Raw genomic sequence first — 23535 nt, forward strand, 5'->3', positions numbered from 1 at the left:
TGGGTTTGGGGAGTGCGATCGTACTATGTGTGACCCATAGGAAGAGACGCAGAAGAGCACTGGCAAGAACACGTCAGCGAGGTCCTGGGGGCCACCTCCATCCTCAACACGAACACCCAATCACAACACCCTCCCTATCGTCTAACCGCCTCACCCTTTCCCGCTCATTTTGCACAGTAATATGAAAGGTGTCGCACATTAATGTGCAAAATGAAGGCAACAGGGAGAAATGGCAGGACGAAGTGAGAGTATCGTTACCGATCTCAAGTCTTTTTCCATTGGACAGGGACACTGTAGGATGACGGAGCCTCGTCACGTTCACACGTTGAAGCTCTCCACAGCCACAGTGCCTTTGATGTTGGGGTTGTTGAAGACAAATTCACTGGACAGCTTTGACTCCACAAAGTCCATCTCAGTGCCTAGAAGAGTCAGCTGAGCCTTTTTCTCTATGAAAACTCTCACTCCTGGAAAGAGACGCAGCAGCAGATTCATTAGTAATCCACAGCTGGAACTCCACTCAGCCAAAGAAATATTACGCAGTGATAAAGTGATGCTTTTCAGTTCAGACCTGGGTGTTCATAGGCACAGATTTGGGCTTTAACCATGCATATGAACATTTCTACACAAATTATGGAATTTATTAACTTGTACTTAAGACTAATGCACAGCTCTGACTGTGTACGCACAGCATCTAGTGGTAGAACAGGGAAACTGCAAGAGCATGCAGCCTCCTTCACATACATGTTCATCTCAAATTAATAAACACACAATTAGTAATTATGTCGAGTTAGGAACAGACATGGAACCTCATTTGTGTCAAAACCCATAAGACACTTGTGTGATCGAAACAGCAGCTTTTGACCCAATTGTTTAAATGCAATAAAATAAATAAATAAGGACCTTTACCATAAACAAGCACCTCCATCTCTGCCTTTTACTACAAGGAATGAATCAAACAGTTTCTCTTCTGCAATTTTACATTAAGGTGGTCCCATTATTTTCAATGCTCACTTCTTTAGGGCCCCTTCACACATAACACGACTGAAGTTGACTAGCGCACGAAGGAGGAATTGCATGCCAGTCGTAAAAAAAAAAAAAAAAAATCTGAGCCGGCTCACAAGCAGCAGAAAAAGAGAGAGTGCCCTGTGAGAGCACATTCGATCCCTCTCATGGCAGGTGTCGGCCAAATTCCAGGTGACACAACGAACGTCTAATACTGTGCAGAGCACTTAGAAAATGTGGGCCATTATTAAAGATGATGAAAACCTCGTCTTCTATACATCGTCTTTTAGGCTTTTTACACTCCCATTATAAGACAGTGATTGTAGCACAGTGGTAAAGTTTCTGCTTGTTAATCAGAGCTTTTGTAAATTGCAGGTTCGAATCCCGTGAGTGACTTTTTTTTTATTTAACCAGGATTATTTAACCGCAGAGTTCTGTATTGCGTCCTCTTTTATATCAACCCAGTGATTTTCACTAATTATACACCAATATCTACTCTATCAGTGTCAGGTGATTGTAGTAATTATTTTATAGCCAGCTGGACATAATAAGAGCACACTGCTTCACTCATGTCATTTCGTGACTGTACGTCTGTGACCATTGGTCATCTACAGAGGAATAGACTATTCAGACTTGTATTGTCCGCTATGTAAGAGGGAGTCAATAAACTGCGGTTTTTTTATGGTGCGTGGTTCTTATTTTTTTCCTCCACAGCAGCAGTGCGATGTGGTTTCACACATTCCAGCTGCTTGCACTGTGTTTGTGCACATGCACAAGCGTGCACGAACCGTCACAGGTGTATCGTGCACATGTCCGAATGTGCGCCCCTCCTGACAGCAGGTGGAATGTTTTGTGGTATCCCATTTCGTTCTTGGTTCGCTGATTGTTTTCCGGTTTCTGCGTCCTAAGTGTTATGTGTGAAGGGGCCCTTAGGAAAGATTTTAGCTTTATAAAGACAGGAGCACAAAGGATCCGGGGACAATTGTAATGATAAATTATTGTCTGCTAATTCTGTTAATTGGAATGTTTTATGCTGGAATTATAGTGAAGTTGATCAAGCTTCTTAAATTATGTCCATAAGTGATTTTGCTGTCTAAGTTAAGCCGTTTATGCCCAGATTTGTTTTTTTATAAGTGCGAAAAGTTGCATTAGTACCTTTGAGATTCTTTATTGTGAGTAGAAAATGACAGTGATACACTTCGGCAACAATTGTTGCCAGTGGGGCAAAACGGGTTAAGAAGCAACATGACACCATGAAATAATGGCTATTATGAATTGTTTGGTTCAAAACTACTGGTGGAAGTTTCACTGCCACCTAGTAGTGCTTTTTTTTTTTTTTGACTCACTGCTGTGCTTATGCACAAGTACTTCGATCTCTGTTTCACAACAGCCGGGGGTTTTTCCCCTACTCTCTTGGCAGTTGCTCAGGTGAGGAACACAGGCAACAAGAGGATGTTTCTTACCATATATGCTTAACTGAGGGTGTTCTAAATACAAATGACCATGAACGCGCAGAAGCATGTACTTTAGAACATGCAGGATTCATCAACAACTGATGCTTACCATTATGCATACGATTGGAATTTAGAGGTGGCAGCTAAGCACAGGTGCTGTATATCTACAACGTATTCAAACTACTTCATGATCAGTGGGAATGAAAACAGCTGCACTATGGAACTGCGACACAGGTTCAATTCCCTCCTTCAACATGACTTGTCAACCAGGTAGTAAATATAGTGTACTCCTAAATGCTCTTTGTACAATGGTTGCAACATCTTTGAACACAGCCATGAAATGAACTTTCTCATAAAAAATACACATTTGAAGATACAATGGAGTTTAAGAAAAAATGTGATGACTGCAGCCATTCTGGAAAATGGCCACCATCTTGAATTTTCAGGTGGCCAATCGGCCAGATATGCTACTAAATCATGAGAATGATATGCCAAATTTGGTGAATGCATCAACAAATACAAGATTTTTACATTGTCTGCTCCACTAAAAGGCAGCAGGCAGAAGTAGTGCAGCAGATAAGAGACCATTTAGAGTGGAATCCTGCAAATGGTGATACAAGCATCAAATTCGGCACAAATACTCCTTAGAGAATCCTCTTTTGAAATAACCGATTGACCACTTGAATTTTAGGGATTTAAAAAGGAATAGTTTGGACCATGTGTCATGCTTAGCCTTATAACGCCAAGTGTAACATATTTGATACAGGATTTTCTGAGATGTCTGCTTCATCAGTGTGATATTTTCTCCCCAAAAAAACAATCGTATACAATGAGATACTTGTAGTGCACAGACAAACCACCAGATGTCAGTATCTTATGCATTAGAGAGCCTTCAGATGAGACATTCATAATGGCTGCCTGAAACAAGTGATCCACAGTAATTTCCCTAAGAAAATGCAGCATTTTATAGGTTTGAAATGTTATGTTTGCTCTGGATTTAAAATGGATGTTTTTATGCTAGAACGCCCAGTGTAGCAAATATGATACAAATAAAAACATATTATGCAAAAAGGTTTTTTTTTTTTGGTGGGTTTGTTAAAAGGTCCAATAAAGACTCTTGTTTCAAAAAATTAGAATTTTCTGAATTATTTCACAGGTGGGCTTTTTTAGGGTTAGTTATCATGTTACAGGGTAACATATGTCACATGTCATAGAATCCAGTGGATGTTGACCTTTTTGACCTTTACTTTGGAGACCAAACACTCAACACAGTTAAAACTCTTCCATTTATTAATCCTATTAGCTCAACCAATAAACTGCATCACTTTTTACAAAAATTGAAGCAACTTTAACTTTTGACCCCTGTACAAGCTGAAACTGACCTTTGTCACCATTCTTGCCATTTTTACACCATAACATTTAGTCACAGATAGTCCAAACCCGGCTACACTAAAATAGGAAATGGAGCGAAATAATCATAAAATGGGGGTAACGAAATGGAACAGACTGACCCATTGACTGAAGTTTCATCTTTTGAACACCAGATGGCGCACCTGCCCCTACTACATGTACTGAGCGCGTCTCACAAAAAACAAAAGCTAAACAATTAAATAAAAGTAATTATTTGGCATCAGTCTGGTTCACTCTGCTCCATTTCATTACATTTTACACCCATTTCATGATTATCAGTCCCCATTTTGCCCCATTTCCCTCCATTTCGTATTTTAGTATGGCCCATCCAAACTATACCTTTTTGGAATCTTATGATCAGACAAATAATGTGGCGTAATTTTCAATGTGATTGGAGCATTTTTAAATTTTCAACTGACCCCTACCTGGCTGCCTATTGAAAATTCAAGTGGCCAGTTGATTTTTTCAAAAGAGTAATGTCTAATGCCGCGTTCACGCCAGACGCCAGGCGAGCAACGGCGGCGAGAGGTTGCCATGTAAACCCTATGGAAGGACGCGTTGTGGTGCCACAAAAGTCTAAGCCACGCAATGTGACGCGAATAAAGCGATTTTGAGCGATTGGCGTGTTTGTGGCGCGATATTGCGTTGCATCGTGTCTTTTTTTCATCTCGTCGTGCAGCGATGACCAATCAGGGACTGGATACGTAGTGACGTGGAGATGTCTGGAGTTTATACTTGATGTGGACAGTCCTGTCTTCTGGCAGCCAGCCTGTGAGCAGGACTTAAGTCCCTTTTGTCCTTTATTTAACACAATTATGACAGAGTTTGAGGGGAGAGCGAGGAACTGCAGCAGCAGCTAGTTTTTGTTTTTCTTTGTTCACATGTGCGCGCGCAAACGAATTGTCTGTGAAGATAATTTTATTAACTACACAGATGTATAATAAAACAAATGGTGACTGGTTTATAACACAATTATGACAGAGTTAGACGGGAGAGCGAGGAACTGCAGCAGCAGCCTTTTTTTTTTTAATTGTTCACATGTGCGCATGCGAACGGGACAGGAGGCCCTCAAAGTGGGTCCTGGAGAGGTGGAAGTACCGCTGAAAGCGGCCATCATCCAGACGCAGCTCCTGCAGCAAATGATGAAACTCTCTGAATTGGGACTGTTTCATGAGGATGTTGTGAACCCAGGGACGGCGCCGCTGCCGACATTTGCCAGCTTTCCACAACAAATTCACAGCAGCTTGCTCCGTGTGATCAAGGTCCGCCATGTTGACTTGACGGCGAGCGGAATGGAAGCTCCTCCTATTTGATGACGCACTGGGTGAATTTTCACAGCAAAAGCAGAGCAACACACCGGGCGATGGTGGCGCATCCATCGCCAGGCAAGGGATGCAAATTTGTGGCGTTGCGTGGCATCCAGTGTCAACGCGACATAAGGAGTATTTGTGCCAAATTTGGTGCTTGTATCACCATTTGAAGGATTGTTTCAGTTATCTGCTGCACTAAAGGAAAAGAACAACACTGACTGACTTCAATGAATGCTTTTCATCTTTTTCCATGGATTCCCAACATTCAACACTGAAATTCTACTTGGACAAACAGTAAGGCACAGCATACCATCCTGCAGCACCTCCTCATCAGACTTGTCTTTCTCCATTGTGTAGTTCAGTGTGTAAGTCAGTCCATTGCAGCCACGTGTTCTGACACCCACTTTCAAACCAATCTGTAAAGAGCCACAAGCATATGAGTGTATTCACAATACATATACAGATGTATGCAAATTTTAATGTTTTCATTAATGTTAATGTTTAATGACATCAATCAGAGTTTAAAAAAAAAGACAAAACCTGGCTTGACAGTCAAAATTTTTGTCCCACTGAATAAGAGAAAATGTCATTCTAAGTATGTTGTAGGACTTCATTATGTAACATAGAGGCTGTCATAGGAAATCAACTTGTCACAATTCAGTGGAGAGCAGCAGTGGAGACCAAAAGGACTGCAGGCTAAAGTAAGAGGCCAACTGAATAAACAGTTATCTTATACGTTTTTTTTTTTTTTTTTACATTTATCTCTATTTGGATACTCTCCATGTTACCAGCAACTTCTAACTATACAACCCCAGTTCCAATGAAGTTGGGACATTGTGTAAAATGTAAATAAAAACAGAATACAATGATTGCAAATCCTCTTCAACCTAGATTCCATTGAATACAACAAAGACAAGATATTAATGTTCAACTAGGGATCGGTGCATCCCTAGTTGGATCATTTACTCACATATTCAGGTTTGTCCTGCAACAACAGCTTATTCTGTTCACAGCTGCTGGAGTCTGAAAACAAAAGCAGTATCAGAAAAGTTTATTCATGACTGAAGTAGGGCAGTCACAATTATTACAATATTCGCCAATCACGATTATTTTTCATATTCGCGAATATTTTTCATAATCGTGATTGCCGTGAATTACTTATTTTATCCACAAAGTTGCATAAAACGACTCAGAATCTGACGTCATCGTGCAGCAGCAGCCACACTCAGCCTCACTGCATCACTCTGTTTCCTCTCGTCTTGGTCGGATGGTTAGCGAGGCTCGGTTTACAGACACGGCGCCACGAGGGGGCATTTGGGGGCGACGTCCCTCACGTCATCAACCTCGCCCCCTCGGATGTGAGAGTTATCAAAAATAAAAATAAAAAAGAAAGAAAAAGAAATACTGGAAAATATAGCTCCTCGCAGTTTCGCAGTTTTTTAGTCCAATTTTGCATGCTTTTTTTTTTTTTTTTACAGAGCATTGTGCTCTGCGTCCTCATCAAGCAGGCCGGTGTTCTGTCGAGATGACGGGACACCTGTTGCGGCACTGCGAAGGGAGAGTACGCGCATTGTGTTCTGCGTGTCTGTTATAAGAATCTTCTCGCCCAGAAGAAAAAAAGAGCGCCAACAACTACCCATAACTGTGTTCTTCACTCGGAAAAAGACACCTGCAGCGAGGCCTTCAGCGGAGCAGCGCCAGGACGAAGAGGCGCGATCGGAGGAACTGTGAAATACTAGTCAGTCACTATTAATAATTTCTTATGTGTCCAACCTCGTAGGTTGATCGTTAAAATTAAATTCGTTAGTTCTAAAAGCCATCATAATTATTTATAGGAAAACGTTCTATTTTTATTTCTCAAACAAATGTTTGGGCCTGAAAACAGGTTGGTCTTATTTTTCTACTAAGGTTTGAACTTTGAGAGTGTTTACACATGATAGAAAAGTGAGAAAATGTTAATGCCTGTTTGAGAAAAGTGTATAAAGTGTGTAGTGAGGGGTTTTACAGCCTTAAAACGTCATTAACAACGAATTTAGTAGTTGACGAGCCATTTGTTTTATTTAAGTCTTTGTTTTTCCTCTCAATTCATAGTTTTAGGCAGCTGCCCTGCCGTCATTTGGACGTTCAAATTTTGAATAAGCCGGCCGATTAAAACAGTGGCCGTCTTATTCAAAGCCGTTTAAAATGGGTAGTTTACCGAAGGAGCTGTGTGTGTGTGTTGTGGTGTTTGTGTGCGCGGCGAGCGGAGTCAACTCGCTACAGACTGTGAGGGAGGGACCAGGTGAGGGAGTGAGATTCCTGAACGGAGGCACGAGACATTACGTTCTGCTGTGAACCATCAGTGCACTTAAGACAGCGAGCGCGGAGCAGAGAGAGGATTTTAACCTGAGTGAACATGTTTAAAAAAAAAAAAAACCTTGGGGCTGCCTTTACTCTCTGTACTTTCTCTACATGTGTGGTTCTGATGGCACCGACCTGTTCACACCATAGGCGCTTCGTATACTGAATTTATGAGATCACGAGATGAAATAAATGATCATATATCCTTAAAAATTAGAATATATAAATGAACTGAGCAAAATTACACACACACACGGGTTTAAAGAAACCCTGCTGTGGAGAAGCTGTGCAGAGGCACAGATCACAAAAAGCTGAACTTTAACAGCTGTTATTTTCCAAGGTATGTATTTGTTCAATCTTGAGCTTAATGTAGTGTTCAAGCACAAAACGTGACTGATGAGAAAAAAGAATGACTTCATCACACTAAAATGGACTGGAGTCAGAATAAAAATACAAGCTGCTGATTTCTGTTGTTTTTCAAGTTATTAAGCTGTAGCTATATGTTTTTAATTATTTCAAAGTGAGTTGCCTCTTATTGTATTGATTTATTTATACAAAAAATAAAATAAAATAAATAAAATAAGGGGAGTGTAAGCCCGTAAGTTTATATCAGTTTTTCCTGACATGTCCAGGTGTTCTTCCTTCTTTATAAGAGTTTGGTGTTTGCTCCACAAACTTTTAAAACACAATAAAATGTTCACACTGTTCTTTATAGCAGTTCTGTAATTTCAAAAATTCAACAGAAACGACCACAAATCATAAAAAGTTGTAAAATGAAGATAAAAATAAAAATGCTGCACTATTCCCAGTTTCTCCACTCAAAAAGCCAAACGTTCTTCCAGAGTTGTGTAATCATAACAACCCCTGGCAATAATTATGGAATCACCAGCCTCGGAGGATGTTCATTCAGTTGTTTAATTTTGTAGAAAAAAAGCAGAGTGACAGACATGACACAAACTAAAGTCATTTCAAATGGCAACTTTCTGGCTTTAAGAAACACTATAAGAAATCAGGAAAAAAAAAATTGTGGCAGTCAGTAACGGTTACTTTTTTAGACCAAGCAGAGGTTGTTTGGTGCCATTCCAATGAGATTTATAAAGATGACTGCCTGAAGAGAACATTGTAAATTTCCACAGTCATTGATGATATGGGGCTGCATGTCAGGTAAAGGCACTGGGGAGATGGCTGTCATTACATCATCAATAAATGCACAAGTTTACGTTAATAGTCGGATCTTAATCCAATGAAAAATCTTTGGTGGAAGTTGAAGAAAAATGGTCCACGACAGGCTCCAACCTGCAAAGCTGATCTGGCAACATAATCAGAGAAAGTTGGAGCCAGATTGATGAAGAGTACTGTTTGTCAATCAATCAATCAATCAATCAATTTTTTATATAGCGCCAAATCACAACAAACAGTTGCCCCAAGGCGCTTTATATTGTAAGGCAAGGCCATACAATAATTATGTAAAACCCCAACGGTCAAAACGACCCCCTGTGAGCAAGCACTTGGCTACAGTGGGAAGGAAAAAAACTCCCTTTAACAGGAAGAAACCTCCAGCAGAACCAGGCTCAGGGAGGGGCAGTCTTCTGCTGGGACTGGTTGTGGCTGAGGGAGAGAACCAGGAAAAAGACATGCTGTGGAGGGGAGCAGAGATCGATCACTAATGATTAAATGCAGAGTGGTGCATACAGAGCAAAAAGAGAAAGAAACAGTGCATCATGGGAACCCCCCAGCAGTCTACGTCTATAGCAGCATAACTAAGGGATGGTTCAGGGTCACCTGATCCAGCCCTAACTATAAGCTTTAGCAAAAAGGAAAGTTTTTAAGCCTAATCTTAAAGTAGAGAGGGTGTCTGTCTCCCTGATCTGAATTGGGAGCTGGTTCCACAGGAGAGGAGCCTGAAAGCTGAAGGCTCTGCCTCCCATTCTACTCTTACAAACCCTAGGAACTACAAGTAAGCCTGCAGTCTGAGAGCGAAGCGCTCTATTGGGGTGATATGGTACTACAAGGTCCCTAAGATAAGATGGGACCTGATTATTCAAAACCTTATAGTAAGAAGAAGAATTTTAAATTCTATTCTAGAATTAACAGGAAGCCAATGAAGAGAGGCAATATGGGTGAGATATGCCTCTCTCCTTCTAGTCCCCGTCAGTACTCTAGCTGCAGCATTTTGAATTACTGAAGGCTTTTTAGTTTGTCACTCATTAAGTCCATGCCTCAGAGACTGCAAGCTGTTATAAAAGCCAGAGGTGGTGCAACCAAAATACTAGTGATGTGTTGGAGCATTCTTTTGTTTTTCATGATTCCATAATTTTTTCCTCAGAATTGAGTGATTCCATGTTTTTCCCTCTGCTTGGTCTAAAAAAAAGTAACCGTTACTGACTGCCACAATTTTTTTTCCTGATTTCTTATCGTGTTTCTTAAAGCCAGAAAGCTGCCATTTGAAATGACTTTAGTTTTGTGTCATGTCTGTGATCTGCTTTTTTCTAGAAAATTAAACAACTGAATGAACATCCTCCGAGGCCGGTGATTCCATAATTTTTGCCAGGGGTTGTACTATGATAGTAGAATATAAGAAGGGAAAAAAGAGAAAAAAATAGACAATATAATCGTCAATCGCAATTAACTGCCTGACATAATCGTCTCCAAAAATTCCTAATCGTGACAGCCCTAGACTGAAGAACACAAAATATTTATAAGTACCTTTTATTTCCCCTTAAAGTCCCTGAAAACAGTTTCATCTGGATGACATGTAAGCACTGGAAGAGAAGCAGAGAACTGTGTCTTATTTCCATAGATGTTCTGTTTTCTGTCTGCTGAAGGCATTTACAGCCAAATCAAGTGAAAGGTGCAGAAATTAGACATTTTATACACATTAGTGTAAACTGTGTATAAAGTGCTCTTGCCTTTAAACACACGCGCACACACACACACTTATCACTTCAGAACATCTGAAGCACATGAGCTGAAGTTGTGGTACTTACCATCCATGCATTTCCATCCCACTCATGACATTAAAATGTGATCCCTGCACTGGCAGCTCTGGCTTTTAAAGGCAAACACTTTAATTTAATGAGCTCAGTATCATTTATCAGAAAATGCAGCAAAGAGAAGAACATGAAGTGAAGGACTCAGCACTTCTTGATTCCACATATAACCAGGAAGATCACTGAGGCCTCAAGACTAGTTCATGTGTATGCTTAAACATCAAGGGGCACCACTATCACATATATGACACCTTAATTGGCCAGCTGTTCAATTACAGATACAATGCAACTGTAAACTCAGTAGTGAGAGCTCACAGGAGTGCCACAACAAATTAATCATCAAAGTCTGCAACCCACCCCACCCTGCAAAAAAAAACCAAAACAAACAAACAAAAACAAAAACAAAAACAAAAAACAAAAAAAAAAAAACTACAGCTCTATCCTGCAGAGAGTTGGCCATTCTCCCACAGATGGAGAATGGTAAAGACCTAATGCAGTCAAGAGTGACCTTTCATTAACTGCTTATGGGGACAACTTCAAGAATGTAAGACTCATAGGTGAGATAATATCTATAGGTAAACTGTAAATTTGGACAGGTGGAACAAAAGCGTCGACAGTTACTTAGGCGAAGGCGTTGGTGGGGTGTGGGTGTGTGTATACTTTGGTCAACCATGCAACTTAAACTACTCAGCTCATACATCCATTGCAAACAGTCCATAAATACAACCCCTGGCAAAAATTATGGAATCACCAGCCTCAGAGGATGTTCATTCACTTGTTTAATTTTGTAGAAAAAAAGCAGATCACAGACATGACACAAAACTAAAGTCATTTCAAATGGCAACTTTCTGGCTTTAAGAAACACTATAAGAAATCAGGAAAAAAAATTGTGGCAGTCAGTAACGGTACTTTTTTAGACCAAGCAGAGGGAAAAAATATGGAATCACTCAATTCTGAGGAAAAAATTATGGAATCATGAAAAACAAAGAACGCTCCAACACATCACTAGTATTTTGTTGCACCACCTCTGGCTTTTATAACAGCTTGCAGTCTCTGAGGCATGGACTTAATGAGTGACAAACAGTACTCTTCATCAATCTGGCTCCAACTTTCTCTGATTGCTGTTGCCAGATCAGCTTTGCAGGTTAGAGCCTTGTCATGGACCATTTTCTTCAACTTCCACCAAAGATTTTCAGTTGGATTAAGATCCGGACTATTTGCAGGCCATGACATTGACCCTATGTGTCTTTTTGCAAGGAATGTTTTCACAGTTTTGCTCTATGGCAAGATGCATTATCATCTTGAAAATGATTTCATCATCCCCAAACATCCTTTCAATTGATGGGATAAGAAAAGCGTCAAAATATCAACGTAAACTTGTGCATTTATTGATGATGTAATGACAGCCATCTCCCAGTGCCTTTACCTGACATGCAGCGCCATATCATCAATGACTATGGAAATTCACATGTTCTCTTCAGGCAGTCATCTTTATAAATCTCACTGGAACGGCACCAAACAAAAGTTCCAGCATCATCACCTTGCCCAATGCAGATTCGAGATTCATCACTGAATATGACTTTCATCCAGTCATCCACAGTCCAAGATTGCTTTTCCTTAGCCCATTGTAACCTTGTTTTTTTCTGTTTAGGTGTTAATGATGGCTTTTGTTTAGCTTTTCTGTATGTAAATCCCATTTCCTTTAGGTGGTTTCTTACAGTTCGGTCACAGACGATGACTCCAGTTTCCTCCCATTCGTTCCCATTTGTTTTGTTGTACATTTTCGATTTTTGAGACATATTGCTTTAAGTTTTCTGTCTTGATGCTTTGATGTCTTCCTTGGTCTACCAGTATGTTTGCCTTTAACAACCTTCCCATGTTGTTTGTATTTGGTCCAGAATTTAGACACAGCTGACTGTGAACAACCAACCTCTTTTGCAATATTGCGTGATGATTTACTCTCTTTTAAGAGTTTGATAATCCTCTCCTTTGTTTCAATTGACATCTCTCGTGTTGGAGCCATGATTCTGTCAGTCCACTTGGTGCCAACAGCTCTCCAAGGTGTGATCACTCCTTTTTAGATGCAGACTAACGAGCAGATCTGATATGATGCAGGTGTTAGTTTTGGGGATGAAAATTTACAGGGTGATTCCATAATTTATTCCTCAGAATTGAGTGATTCCATATTTTTTTCCCCCTCTGCTTGGTCTAAAAAAAGTAACCGTTACTGACTGCCACAATTATTTTTCCTGATTTCTTATAGTGTTTCTTAAAGCCAGAAAGTTGCCCTTTGAAATGACTTTAGTTTTGTGTCATGTCTGTGATCTGCTTTTTCTACAAAATTAAACAACTGAATGAACATCCTCCGAGGCCGACGATTCCATAATTTTTGCCAGGGGTTGTATGATCACTGGACACAAGTTAGATCTTGCTATTTGAACCAGATCATCAACCAATTTTTAAACAAATCAATCAATCATTATTCGCTGTTTCGCAGTTGTGAATCTCACGCCATCTTGCGGTCTGTGACTCATGCAAAGATCAGTTTCAGCAGAGTTCCAGTTCAGGGCGCAATGTAAACAAACCTTCTGAAGTATGGACAACAAGACAACATCGGGGCACAGCAGAAGTCCACCACAGGTACTACACCTCCTCTAGATAATCCTCTCAACTTTGGAGAACGTGTCATCATCATAATCACCCGTGAACTCGCTGGATCGACGTCATCCACATCCTCATAGCTATTGTTTACATGTGCTGTGAAATGCCAGAACTCTGCTGGCACCGTGGTGCATTCTGGGAAGCGCAAGGGGCCACCAGGGGGATTATGGGAAATGTTAAAGTACTGAATGTTCCTAGCTGACCTTTAAATATTTCTCCAATTTTGACAATGACTATATCAACACTATTTGATGAGAGACTCATTCCTGGTATAGACAACCAACTTGTAAAGACTATGGAGAGTGACTATAATTAGTCTTTTAAAAAAGTTTATTTTGAGGTACTTCCATAGGGATCCTCACCATGCTACAAACACTTCTAACAACATATTTCTCCTGTTCCATGAAGAAAAGAAATTAGTCTATGTTAAGTGTATTTAGCTTGCCCCATACAATTACATTAAGTAACCGTTTAGACAATGATGGTGTTTGCATTCAAAAAACAAATGACTGAAACAGTTTGTCACAAGTAAAAAGATGAACCCCAAAACAGAGCCCAGTTTGAAAACGCAGAATTTCACCTCTAACAGTAATACTGGATTGAATGTTATGTTTAGTTCACAATTAATAATACTGTCATACTAGTTCAGAATAGGAAAGTTTGTTTTAAAGCACTTGTAAAACCCCCTTATTCTTGCATGGTGCTACACATTTGTGGCTGAGCAAAGATTATTATGGGCAGGGGTTAAAGTGGGATGTGACAGTGGGGAACCCGAATATCCAGTGCAGCAGTTCAGAGGGTCAAAATGACACACCTCAAAATAACTTGCAGACTGATTTGTACTGCATGCTCCATGGACATGTTTCTTTGTGGACAGGGTGTGTGATCAGCTGAACTACAATAGATAAAGAAAACTCTACAGCAGTTAAACTAAGTGCTAGAAATGTGTTTTTAATCACATGATATATAGTGTTGTGCTGCAAATGATGACCAGGAGATGTCAGGATAACAATGAGCTGTTGTGCTGACCCTTACCAGAAGAGACGACGTTATGCCACAAGACTAGGGATGGGTATTGATAAGATTTTAATCGATATCGATGCCATTATCGATTCTGCTTATCGATAAGATTCCTTATCGATTCCCCTTGTGAATTTTGTACTAAAAGTAGGCTTTACAGGTTTTCTATGTATTCATTGAGTCTTAAAGTAAATAAATATGAAATTGGTCACTGTATCCTTGATCTCTGGACATAATAAAAATAAACAAAACAGTGTTTTGCTTTTAAGTTATTAATTCCGACTGGATTCTATCATTCTAACTTGACTCGGCAGAGAGCCGTGCAGCGTTTGGAGCTGTGTGAACAGAACGGAGGACGATTCTCGTTTGTTTTTCACAACAAGACATGAGTCCCAGTTAGTAACTTTGATCCACACAAAAGTGACTCACGATTTCACATATTCAGGGATGAAAGTGGCGCAAAACAAAAAGTGCCTCAAGTGGAGGAGTTTAAGTATCTCTATCGGACGTCGTGGTGAAGACAGAGCTGAGTAGGGGGGCAAAGCTCTCGATTTACCGATCGATCTACATTCCGATCCTCATCTATGGTCATGAGATTTGGCTCATGACCGAAAGAATGAGATCGTGAGTACAAGTGGCTGAGATGAGTTTCCACTGCAGGGTGGCTAGGCGCTCCCTTAGAGATGGGGTGAGGAGCTCGGAGTCGAGCCGCTGCTCCTCCACGTCGAAAGGAGTCAGTTGAGGTGGCTCGGGCATCTTTTCCGGATGCCCCCTGGACGCCTCGCTGGAGAGGTGTTCCGGGCACATCCCATTGGGAGGAGGCACCGGGGAAGACCCAGGACACGCTGGAGGGACTACATCTCTCGGCTGGCTTGGGAATGCCTTGAGGTTCCCCCAGAGGAGCTGGGGGAGGTGTGTGTGGGTCGGGAGGTCTGGGCGGCTTTGCTTGAGCTGCTGCGCCCGCGACCCGATTCCGAAGAAAATGGATGGAAAGTGGTGAAAAACAAAAAAAGCTAAAACCCAAAATTACCCCCCAACACCACCCACACGAAAATGTTTGAATTCTAGAAGCTCTGAAATGCAATCTGGGGTTATTCCAGACAATAAACTGCAGTGAGTGCAGCATCCATTTAGTGAGAAAAAAAACCAACTTTCTTTATTCAAATTCATTCCAGTAGTATTCTGCTCTTACTAGGATGCAGCAGTTTTCTAGTTTGGCAGATAGTTCTGGAGGAAATCACTGAAGAAATTAACACATTAAAAATATGGTTTTACCGAAACAAACTGTCATTAAACTTAAATAAAACAGGGATGAAGTGGAGGTGTAAGAGTCACTAGTTGTTCACAGGAAACACTTATTTATTTCTGTATGTATGTATATATTTATTTATTTATGTATGTTCATTGTTAGTTGGTTTTATGTTTTCTGTTGTGTTTCTATTCAGGTTCTTTTTGTCTCTTTCTCTAAAACTGTATATAATCAATAGATTAGTTATTATTACTATTACTGTTGTGCTTGCTACTATTATTAATATATAAACAAAAATAAATTTAAAAAATGTTATAATTTGTAATACATTTCACTCTTTTATGACAAACGCTTGACAGCTGCAACTGCTTAACGCTAATGTTAAAATTGAAAATGCCATAGATATAAAAACGTGTTAGCATCGGTCCTGTTTTTAAGTTATAAAATACATCTATTAACTGTTTCAGAAGACCATAACAGGTCGGTTTAACATAAAAAAGGTAAATAATACTCACAGCCATAGGGTTTTAGCGGGGGAAAGCGAAAGAAAAAAAATTAATCAATGAAGCAATGATCGAAGTACTGCTTCGATCTGCAAATCACTACTTCGATTGGTTCAAGGTTCAAAGCAAAGCCGCGCTGCAGAAAAGTTGATTACAGACACGCTGCAGGGTCTGTAATCAATGCAGAGAAATTATAATTTTCCTGACAAACACCCCCAAAAACAACGGCCACTCTGAAGGACCGATAAGGGAATCGTTAGGTAAAAACGTTATTGGTGTCGGTGGATCGAATCATTTCTTAACGATACCCGAAAGGAACCGGTTCTCGATACCCATCCCTATTCAAGACATGTTGAAAAGTCTGAATTTGCAAGTTCCAACTCAGAAAAAAATAATTTGAATATGTGGTCGAGTGGGACATTTTGCGTGGAAACTCTGGAAGAATTTCAGTGCTCTGATTTACCCAACTTTACATCATAAGAAATACAGTCATGCATCCTCTGTCATGACGTACGAAATTGTAGTATTAAAAATGCCATTTAATTACTTTTAGGAAACTGTTTCATCCGTGATATGTTTGCATTCTTTATACAGTTGTATGCAAAAGTTTGGGCACCCCTGATGACTTCCATGATTTTCCTTTATAAATCACTGGTTGTTTGGATCAGCAATTTCAGTTAAATATATCATAGAGCAGATGAACACAGTGATATTCGAGAACGTTTATAGGATTTACAGAAAGTGTGCAATAATTCTTTAAACAAAATTGGGCAGGTGCATAAATTTGGGCACCCCAACAGAAAAAATACATCAATATTTAGTAGATCCTCCTTTTGCAGAAATAACAGCCTCTAAACGCTTCCTATAGCTTCCAGTGAGAGTCTGGATTCTGGCTGAAGGTATTTTGGACCATTCATCTTTACAAAACATCTCCAGTTCAGTCAGGTTTGTTGGTTTCCGAGCATGGACAGCCCACTTAAAATCACACCACAGATTTTCAATAATATTCAGATCTGGGGACTGAGATGGTCATTCCCGAAAGTTGTACTTGTTCCTCTGCATGAATGCCGTAACAGATTTTGAGCAGTATTTAGAGTCATTGTCTTGTTGAAAGATCCAGCGCTGGCACAACTTCAACTTTGTCACTGATTCATGAACATTGTTCTCAAGAATCTGCTGATATTGACTAGAATCATGTGACCCTCAACTTTTACAAGATTCCCAGTACCTGCACTGGCCACACAGCCCCACAGCATGAGGGAACCACCTCCAAATTTTACTGTAGGTAGCAAGCATTTTTCTTGGAATGCTGTGTTTTTTTTTCAGCCATGCATACTGCCCTTTATGTCCAAATAACTCAATGTTAGTTTCATCAGTCCACAGCACCTTATTCCAAAATGAAGCTGGCTTGTCCAAATGTGCTTTAGCATACCTCAAGTGACTGTTTGAGGCGTGTATGCAGAAAAGGCTTCCTATGCATTACTCTCCCATGTTGCCACTCATTAGAAGAGATGCAAAGAGGGGAAACATTTGCAAATGGCCACCTTAAATGCCCTTTCTCATGATTGGATTCACCTGTGTAAGGAGGTCAAGGGTCAATGAGCTTACCAAACCAATTTTGTGTCCCAATAATTAGTGCTAAATGTATTCAAATCAATAAAATGGGTGCCCAAATTTATGCACCTGCCCAATTCTGTTTAATAAATTACTGCACACTTTCTGTAAATACCAAAAACGTAATTTCACTTGTCAAATATCAGTGTGTTTGTCTGCTATATGATATATTTAACTGAAATTTCTGATCCAGATGACCAATGATTTATAAAGGAAAATAATGAAAACTATCAGGGATGCCCAAACTTTTGCATACAACTGTATATTAGTCAGATTGCCAACATTATAGTTTTTAAAAAAGATGTCTGAAATTATTGATATTGTCACTGACTCTTGACTACAAATATAAATACACTCATCTGACACATTTCCCATCACATTAAGCAGTTCTAACAGCTTCACTTCAAGTAATAAAGGTTTTAGGAGTTCCTGGGAACCCCCACAGCTTCCTTCAACATCAAATGTCAGCTGAACAAGACAGTTTTGTTTCCTCATATCCAACACCGCTCTGTGACCTTTCTTTTCTCTCTGTTTGACCAGCTTTAATTTTTATTACCAACAAAAACATTGTGTCACATTCAGCTGTCCCTGACTTCACTTCATGTCCTAGTGAGGTCCTATGAAGCACTGGTTCATGACTTAGTTGTGCACATTGAATGCAAGCTACAACACTGTACAGATGTCAGGCTACCAGAATTGTTCAAGTCTTATGTGTAACTGCCGACTGGATGTATTTATTAAAAGCGTAAACATTATAGTTTGATTACAAGACACACAACAGACAGGACAGAAATACAAGCTATGCTTACATTACATTAACCCACACAGCGAATGAAATAACATACTGTTAACACAAACTGATTCTCACTCATCTTCAAACACAAGTGAATCAGTTTTTAGGTGCTTTGATAAATTTAAGGATTTTTTTTTAGTCTGAAATGCATAATGGCATGTTTGCAAATGGATTTTGCAAATCAATTATTACTCATCATAAGCTTCGCACAGAAAGTCCAACTTTTTCCTAAACAAGTTGGAACAGAGCCATTTCTGGTGCAACAGTAGTTGTTTTCTGTGCATGGAATTTAACAGAAGTTGAGCCAAAACTAATTGAAGGTGTTGTGATGTCATTCCAGACTGTTCCAGACCACACACTGATGTGCACCCTTACAGAATACAGTTGTATGTATAGGTTTGGGCAGTCCCTGATGATTTCCATGATTTTTCTTTATAAATCATTGGTTGTTTGGATCAGCAATTTCAGTTAAATGTATCATATAACAGACAAACACGGTGATATCTGAGAAGTGAAATGAAGTTTATATGCTTTACAGAAAGAGTGCAATAATTATTTAAACAAAATTAGGCAGGTGCATAAATTTGGGGACCCAACAGAAAAAAAAACTTTAATATTTAGTAGATCCTCCTTTTACAGAAATAACAGCCTCTAAATGCTTCCTATAGCCTCCAATGAGTCTGGATTCTGGTTGAAGGTATTTTGGAACATTCTTCTTTACAAAACATCCCAGGTTTGTTGGTTTCCAAGCATGGACAGCCCGCTTAAAATCACACCACAGATGTTCAATAATATTCAGGTCTGGGGACTGAGATGGCCATTCCAGAACACTGTACTTGCATGAATGCCTTAGTAGATACTGAGCAGTGTTTAGGGTTGTTATCTTCTAAAATGAAGCTGGCCTGTCCAAATGTGCTTTAGCATACCTCAAGCCCATCCTTCACTTCAGCTTATGAGATTTTTTTTGGCCTGCCACTTCAGGCCTTAACTAGTACTGTGCCTGCGGTCTTCCATTTCCTCACTATGTTCCTCACAGTGGAAACTGACAGCTGAAATCTCTAAGATAGCTTTTGTATCCTTTCCGTAAACCATGATGTTGAACAATCTTTGTTTTCAGATCATTTGAGAGTTGTTTAGAGGCTCCCATGTTGACAGTCATAAGAAGAGATGCAAAGAGGGGAAACATTTGCAAATGGCCACCTTAAATATCCTTTCTCATGATTGGATTCACCTGTGTAAGGAGGTCAAGAGTCAATGAGCATACCAAACCAATTTTGTATTCCAATAATTAGTGCTAAATGCCCAAATTTGTGCACCTGCCTAATTTTATTTAAATAATTATTGTGCACTTTCTGTAAATACTAGAAACTTCAGCATGTCATCTCTGCTGCATAACAAATTAAAGAAGAAAAGTTAGGAGTTCGAGTCCAACAAATGTCACAAAAATGCACATGAATTTCACCATACAGAAATGTCATTCTATGCAAGAAGGCTGAAAATTCTTGACTGCTACTGTGGCTGAATAGAAGGTAAGGAAAAGCAGCACCAAAGTGCTGCAAGCCTTGAGACTCTGGTGGACTGATTCAGGACTGGGATCCCCCCCAGGATGGACAGATAAGGCCTGTTGATGGCGCCTCACGTGCGGCCTTCCAGGCTGTCTGTCTGGACACATCCAAGTCTCGGCTGTCATCTGTTGTGATTTGTTTTTTGTTATGACTGTTTTTCTGTGCTTATGGGGTTTTTTTTGCTCTCCAGTGGTGCTGCGTGAGTTCAACACAGCAGCAATGGAGGTTTTTCTTTTCCCAATTCTTTCCTTGTGTGTGCTTTTATGTGTGTTCATGTACCGGACCGGCTTACGTGTGTTGTTGTTTGTTAAGTGTGTCATGAGGCCGGTCAAGGTTTGCTCAGCCCTGCTCGTGACCTAGGGCAGGGATATACATCTGGAGCTGGGTCCCCGGGCATCCTAAAAGGCGACCTCTGCTCCTTACTGGCAATTAGGATGGGTAAACATGCAGTAAACACATTTCATTGTGCAGGGAACATGTTCCTTATGAGCATATGACAATAAACTCCTTTTGAATCATTGAATCCTTGAAGACTCGTAAAAATAAATAAATTGTAATTGTACTGCATTCATATAGCGCTTTTCAATCTGCATCAGACGCTCAAAGCGCTTTACAAATAATGCCTCACATTCACCCTGATGTGACGGTGCTGCCATACAAGGCAGCTCACTACACACCAGGAGCAATAGGGGATTAAAGACCTTGCCCAAAGGCTCTTAGTGATTTTCCAAATCCCAGTCAGGCTGGGATTTGAACCAAGCATCTTCTGGTCTCAAGCCCAAGACCATCACCTCCCCTAATATAAAAATAAATAAATAATACAGATATACTGGTATACCACCAAATGTCTATAATATACCTTCATATGTATTTTTGAACACACCACCCACGACTAATGGGAATATCATAACTTTTCTTTGGCACTGCAAATTAGTGACGGCAAATTCCAAACACTGCTCGGGATGTTTCAAAACCTTTGCAACACCTGTTTTTCACTGTTCTGGAGTCTATATCAAAACTAAGATATCACAGGCTGTAAAAAATGTAGCCTTTTATGTCACCAACTGCTCCAAAATAAATGTTTCAAATATTCCACTTGATTTGCCCTCCCTGGTGCTGACACATAATAGGCTGTATGCAAACCACAAAATGCTATTAGTACAGCATCCATTATGTAAACCACCAAACATCATAGTTCATGCACAACCCCAACGCTGTTTAATTATATCCACGAACTTTTGTTTGACTTGTTGAACTTAAAATGCATATCACTAGTAAATAAAATGTCCCATGAGCTGACTATTCTATATAAAGAATTATGAACATTTTGATGCATTTCATTTTAATTTTGGTGCTATATGCCCAGAGAAATTAGTCATAAACATGGGGAAATTAGCATGATTTCACCTGCCTTTGATAAATGCTCAGAAACCTCAAGCTGTCAGGAATATGAATTTTGGTGACTTCATCTCAGCTCCTGCTTCTAAAATGAATGGGGGAATACGTAGGTTTTTTTAAGTGTAAAATCTTTTGTGGACTTTGGTGGTGAATACGTCAAAATGGTTAAAATGTGTATTTTGCAAGGAAGTAGTCACATGACCAGTGCTGCTCATTAGTTGGATAGATTTTCCAGATATAGTGCAGTCACTTGCCCAGTTCCGGATCACTGCTGTAGTATTTGTGCCACCGTTTCTCGTAATCAGCGCAAATAAGCTAATACTTGGTACCAATGGAAAGACTGATGTTTTGTCTACAAACAACCACAAGCTCGACCGGATCCAGCCATCCTAGTGATCAGCAGAGGAATCAAAACATCCCAGTGTCTACAGTGTGCGCACGTTTTCTGACACTCATTCCTGCAAGTTTGAAAGTAACGATCTCTAAGATGTAGCAAAGGTGAGTTAGTCATTCAGTGTCAGTGGTTCTAGAGTGGGAAAATACTTACTTACTTGGGTAGAAAATGTCAGTGTGTTATGTCTTGCTGTTTAAATGCTGCACGCATTTATCTCTGATGCGAAAATTTGCCGGTTGTGGATCACTGAAGCAGCAGCCTCGTGTCAGTACTTGTGAGCCATGTGTACTTTGGGGATCATCTCAACATCACGAATGAGCATGAATGTGGAGGCTTTTACTTTTTAATTCGGGAGAAATCTCACCTCCACACTTCATTTTTTGCTTGTAAAAACGTATAACAGTGCCTTTCAAAACTAAGTAAATTCTCATTTAATGAGTGTAATTTATATCATTTTGTGTTCAAAACACATTCTTGGGCACAGTGTGTATCATTCTGCATTAGAAGGGCTCCAGCCAGATGCCAGGAATGCCCCCAAAGTGACACAGTGTCGTGAACCAGAACGGGCAAAGTATTACTTCCAGCAAATATTTGCACCACACATAATGTGGCTTCACACTTTAAGTAGAAGGGCTACTCCACCAAGGCTTTTTTAGCTAGATAACATCCAAATAACCAATACAACAGTACCCAATAAAGGACATTCAGTTGCATTATGGCTCCGTATAGTGGGACTTTAAAAAAAGGTGATCCAGAACTGTCTGTATGTTGAGGAGGAAAGTGAGAGTATTTTTTATAGTGCATCTCGTACAAACAGCACGCGTGAAGCCCAGCACAGTGTGAGAATGGTCTTCAAAACATGATGGATCGTGCGGCCAGGAAAAAAATTCTTAAAGCGTGTTTCCTCTCCCAGCGTGGAACCAGCAGTATTTATGGTTTGCGCAGCTGGTGATACAGTTGCCTTGACAAAATATACCTTGCCCAGTGTCACTGGAAATAAAATACAAGTTTAAGATGTTGCTGTTGAAGATAATGGTGCTAACTGTTAGCTCGTGGCTTTGTTTATCCTCCACATCCGGGCATTTTGAGTTAAGTAACACTGGCTGCGAAGAAACTTCTGCTTATCCAAACAAAATGTTTGTAACTGCTCCAGATAGCCAGTTAGTGCAGCACAAGATAATTTTACACCGGTATTTCCTGACGAGTGCATTTTGTTGTTGTTTTTTTCGAGGTTATGCAATGACAGCTCTGCACTAGCTTCCAGCGCCATTGCTGATCACCGAACTGATGAGCCTCTGAGTTTCATTATAAAAGCAAGCACCGACCGCGTCATTATTTTCTTAGTAATAATAAGGCAGCAAGTTTAAAACCAATTTAAACCCACGGGTGACCACTTACCAGCGTCAGCGCTGCTCTTGTTGGCAGTATTTTTCTCTTGCTGACCGCTCGGACAGTCGCGCGCACCACGGACGCAGACATGTTGTCACCCTTCAATTTCATAACACTGGAGTGCGCACGCGCCAAAGCATTCCTGCTCCACATGCTGAGGCTTCGAAGCTTGTGTCGAAACGCTAAAATAAATCAGTCTGGGTGAGCGAATGTCTATGTCATCTTTGTAATAAAGCCGTTACTGATCCTGAAAAGCGCCGGGCACCGACGGATATTTGTGACAAATATCACATGGGCTCAAAAACAGTGAGGTCAGCAAATGCGACAAGTGAGCATCGCTTCAGGACTGGCAGTCACCATGACAACAGGAGCTGCAGCCAACAGCCTTGTGGATTAGCAACTGAAATCCCATTCATTTGGACAAATTATTTTCATATGCACGA

At 40.2% G+C, this 23535-nt stretch overlaps 1 protein-coding gene across 1 annotated transcript; it reads right to left on the reverse strand.

Annotated features, from left to right (window-relative positions):
• Positions 1-318: 318 nt before the first annotated feature.
• On the reverse strand, positions 319-23270 carry isca1 (iron-sulfur cluster assembly 1). The gene is given in 5 exon segments (XM_034170991.1): positions 319-464; positions 5487-5592; positions 6147-6172; positions 6175-6199; positions 23102-23270. Coding segments are annotated over 5 exon segments (447 nt in total). The 5' UTR covers positions 23246-23270.
• Between the last annotated feature and the right edge of the window lie 265 nt (positions 23271-23535).

The sequence above is a fragment of the Thalassophryne amazonica genome, chromosome 5 (assembly GCF_902500255.1).
Source record: "Thalassophryne amazonica chromosome 5, fThaAma1.1, whole genome shotgun sequence".
In the NCBI taxonomy this organism is placed as follows: domain Eukaryota; kingdom Metazoa; phylum Chordata; class Actinopteri; order Batrachoidiformes; family Batrachoididae; genus Thalassophryne; species Thalassophryne amazonica.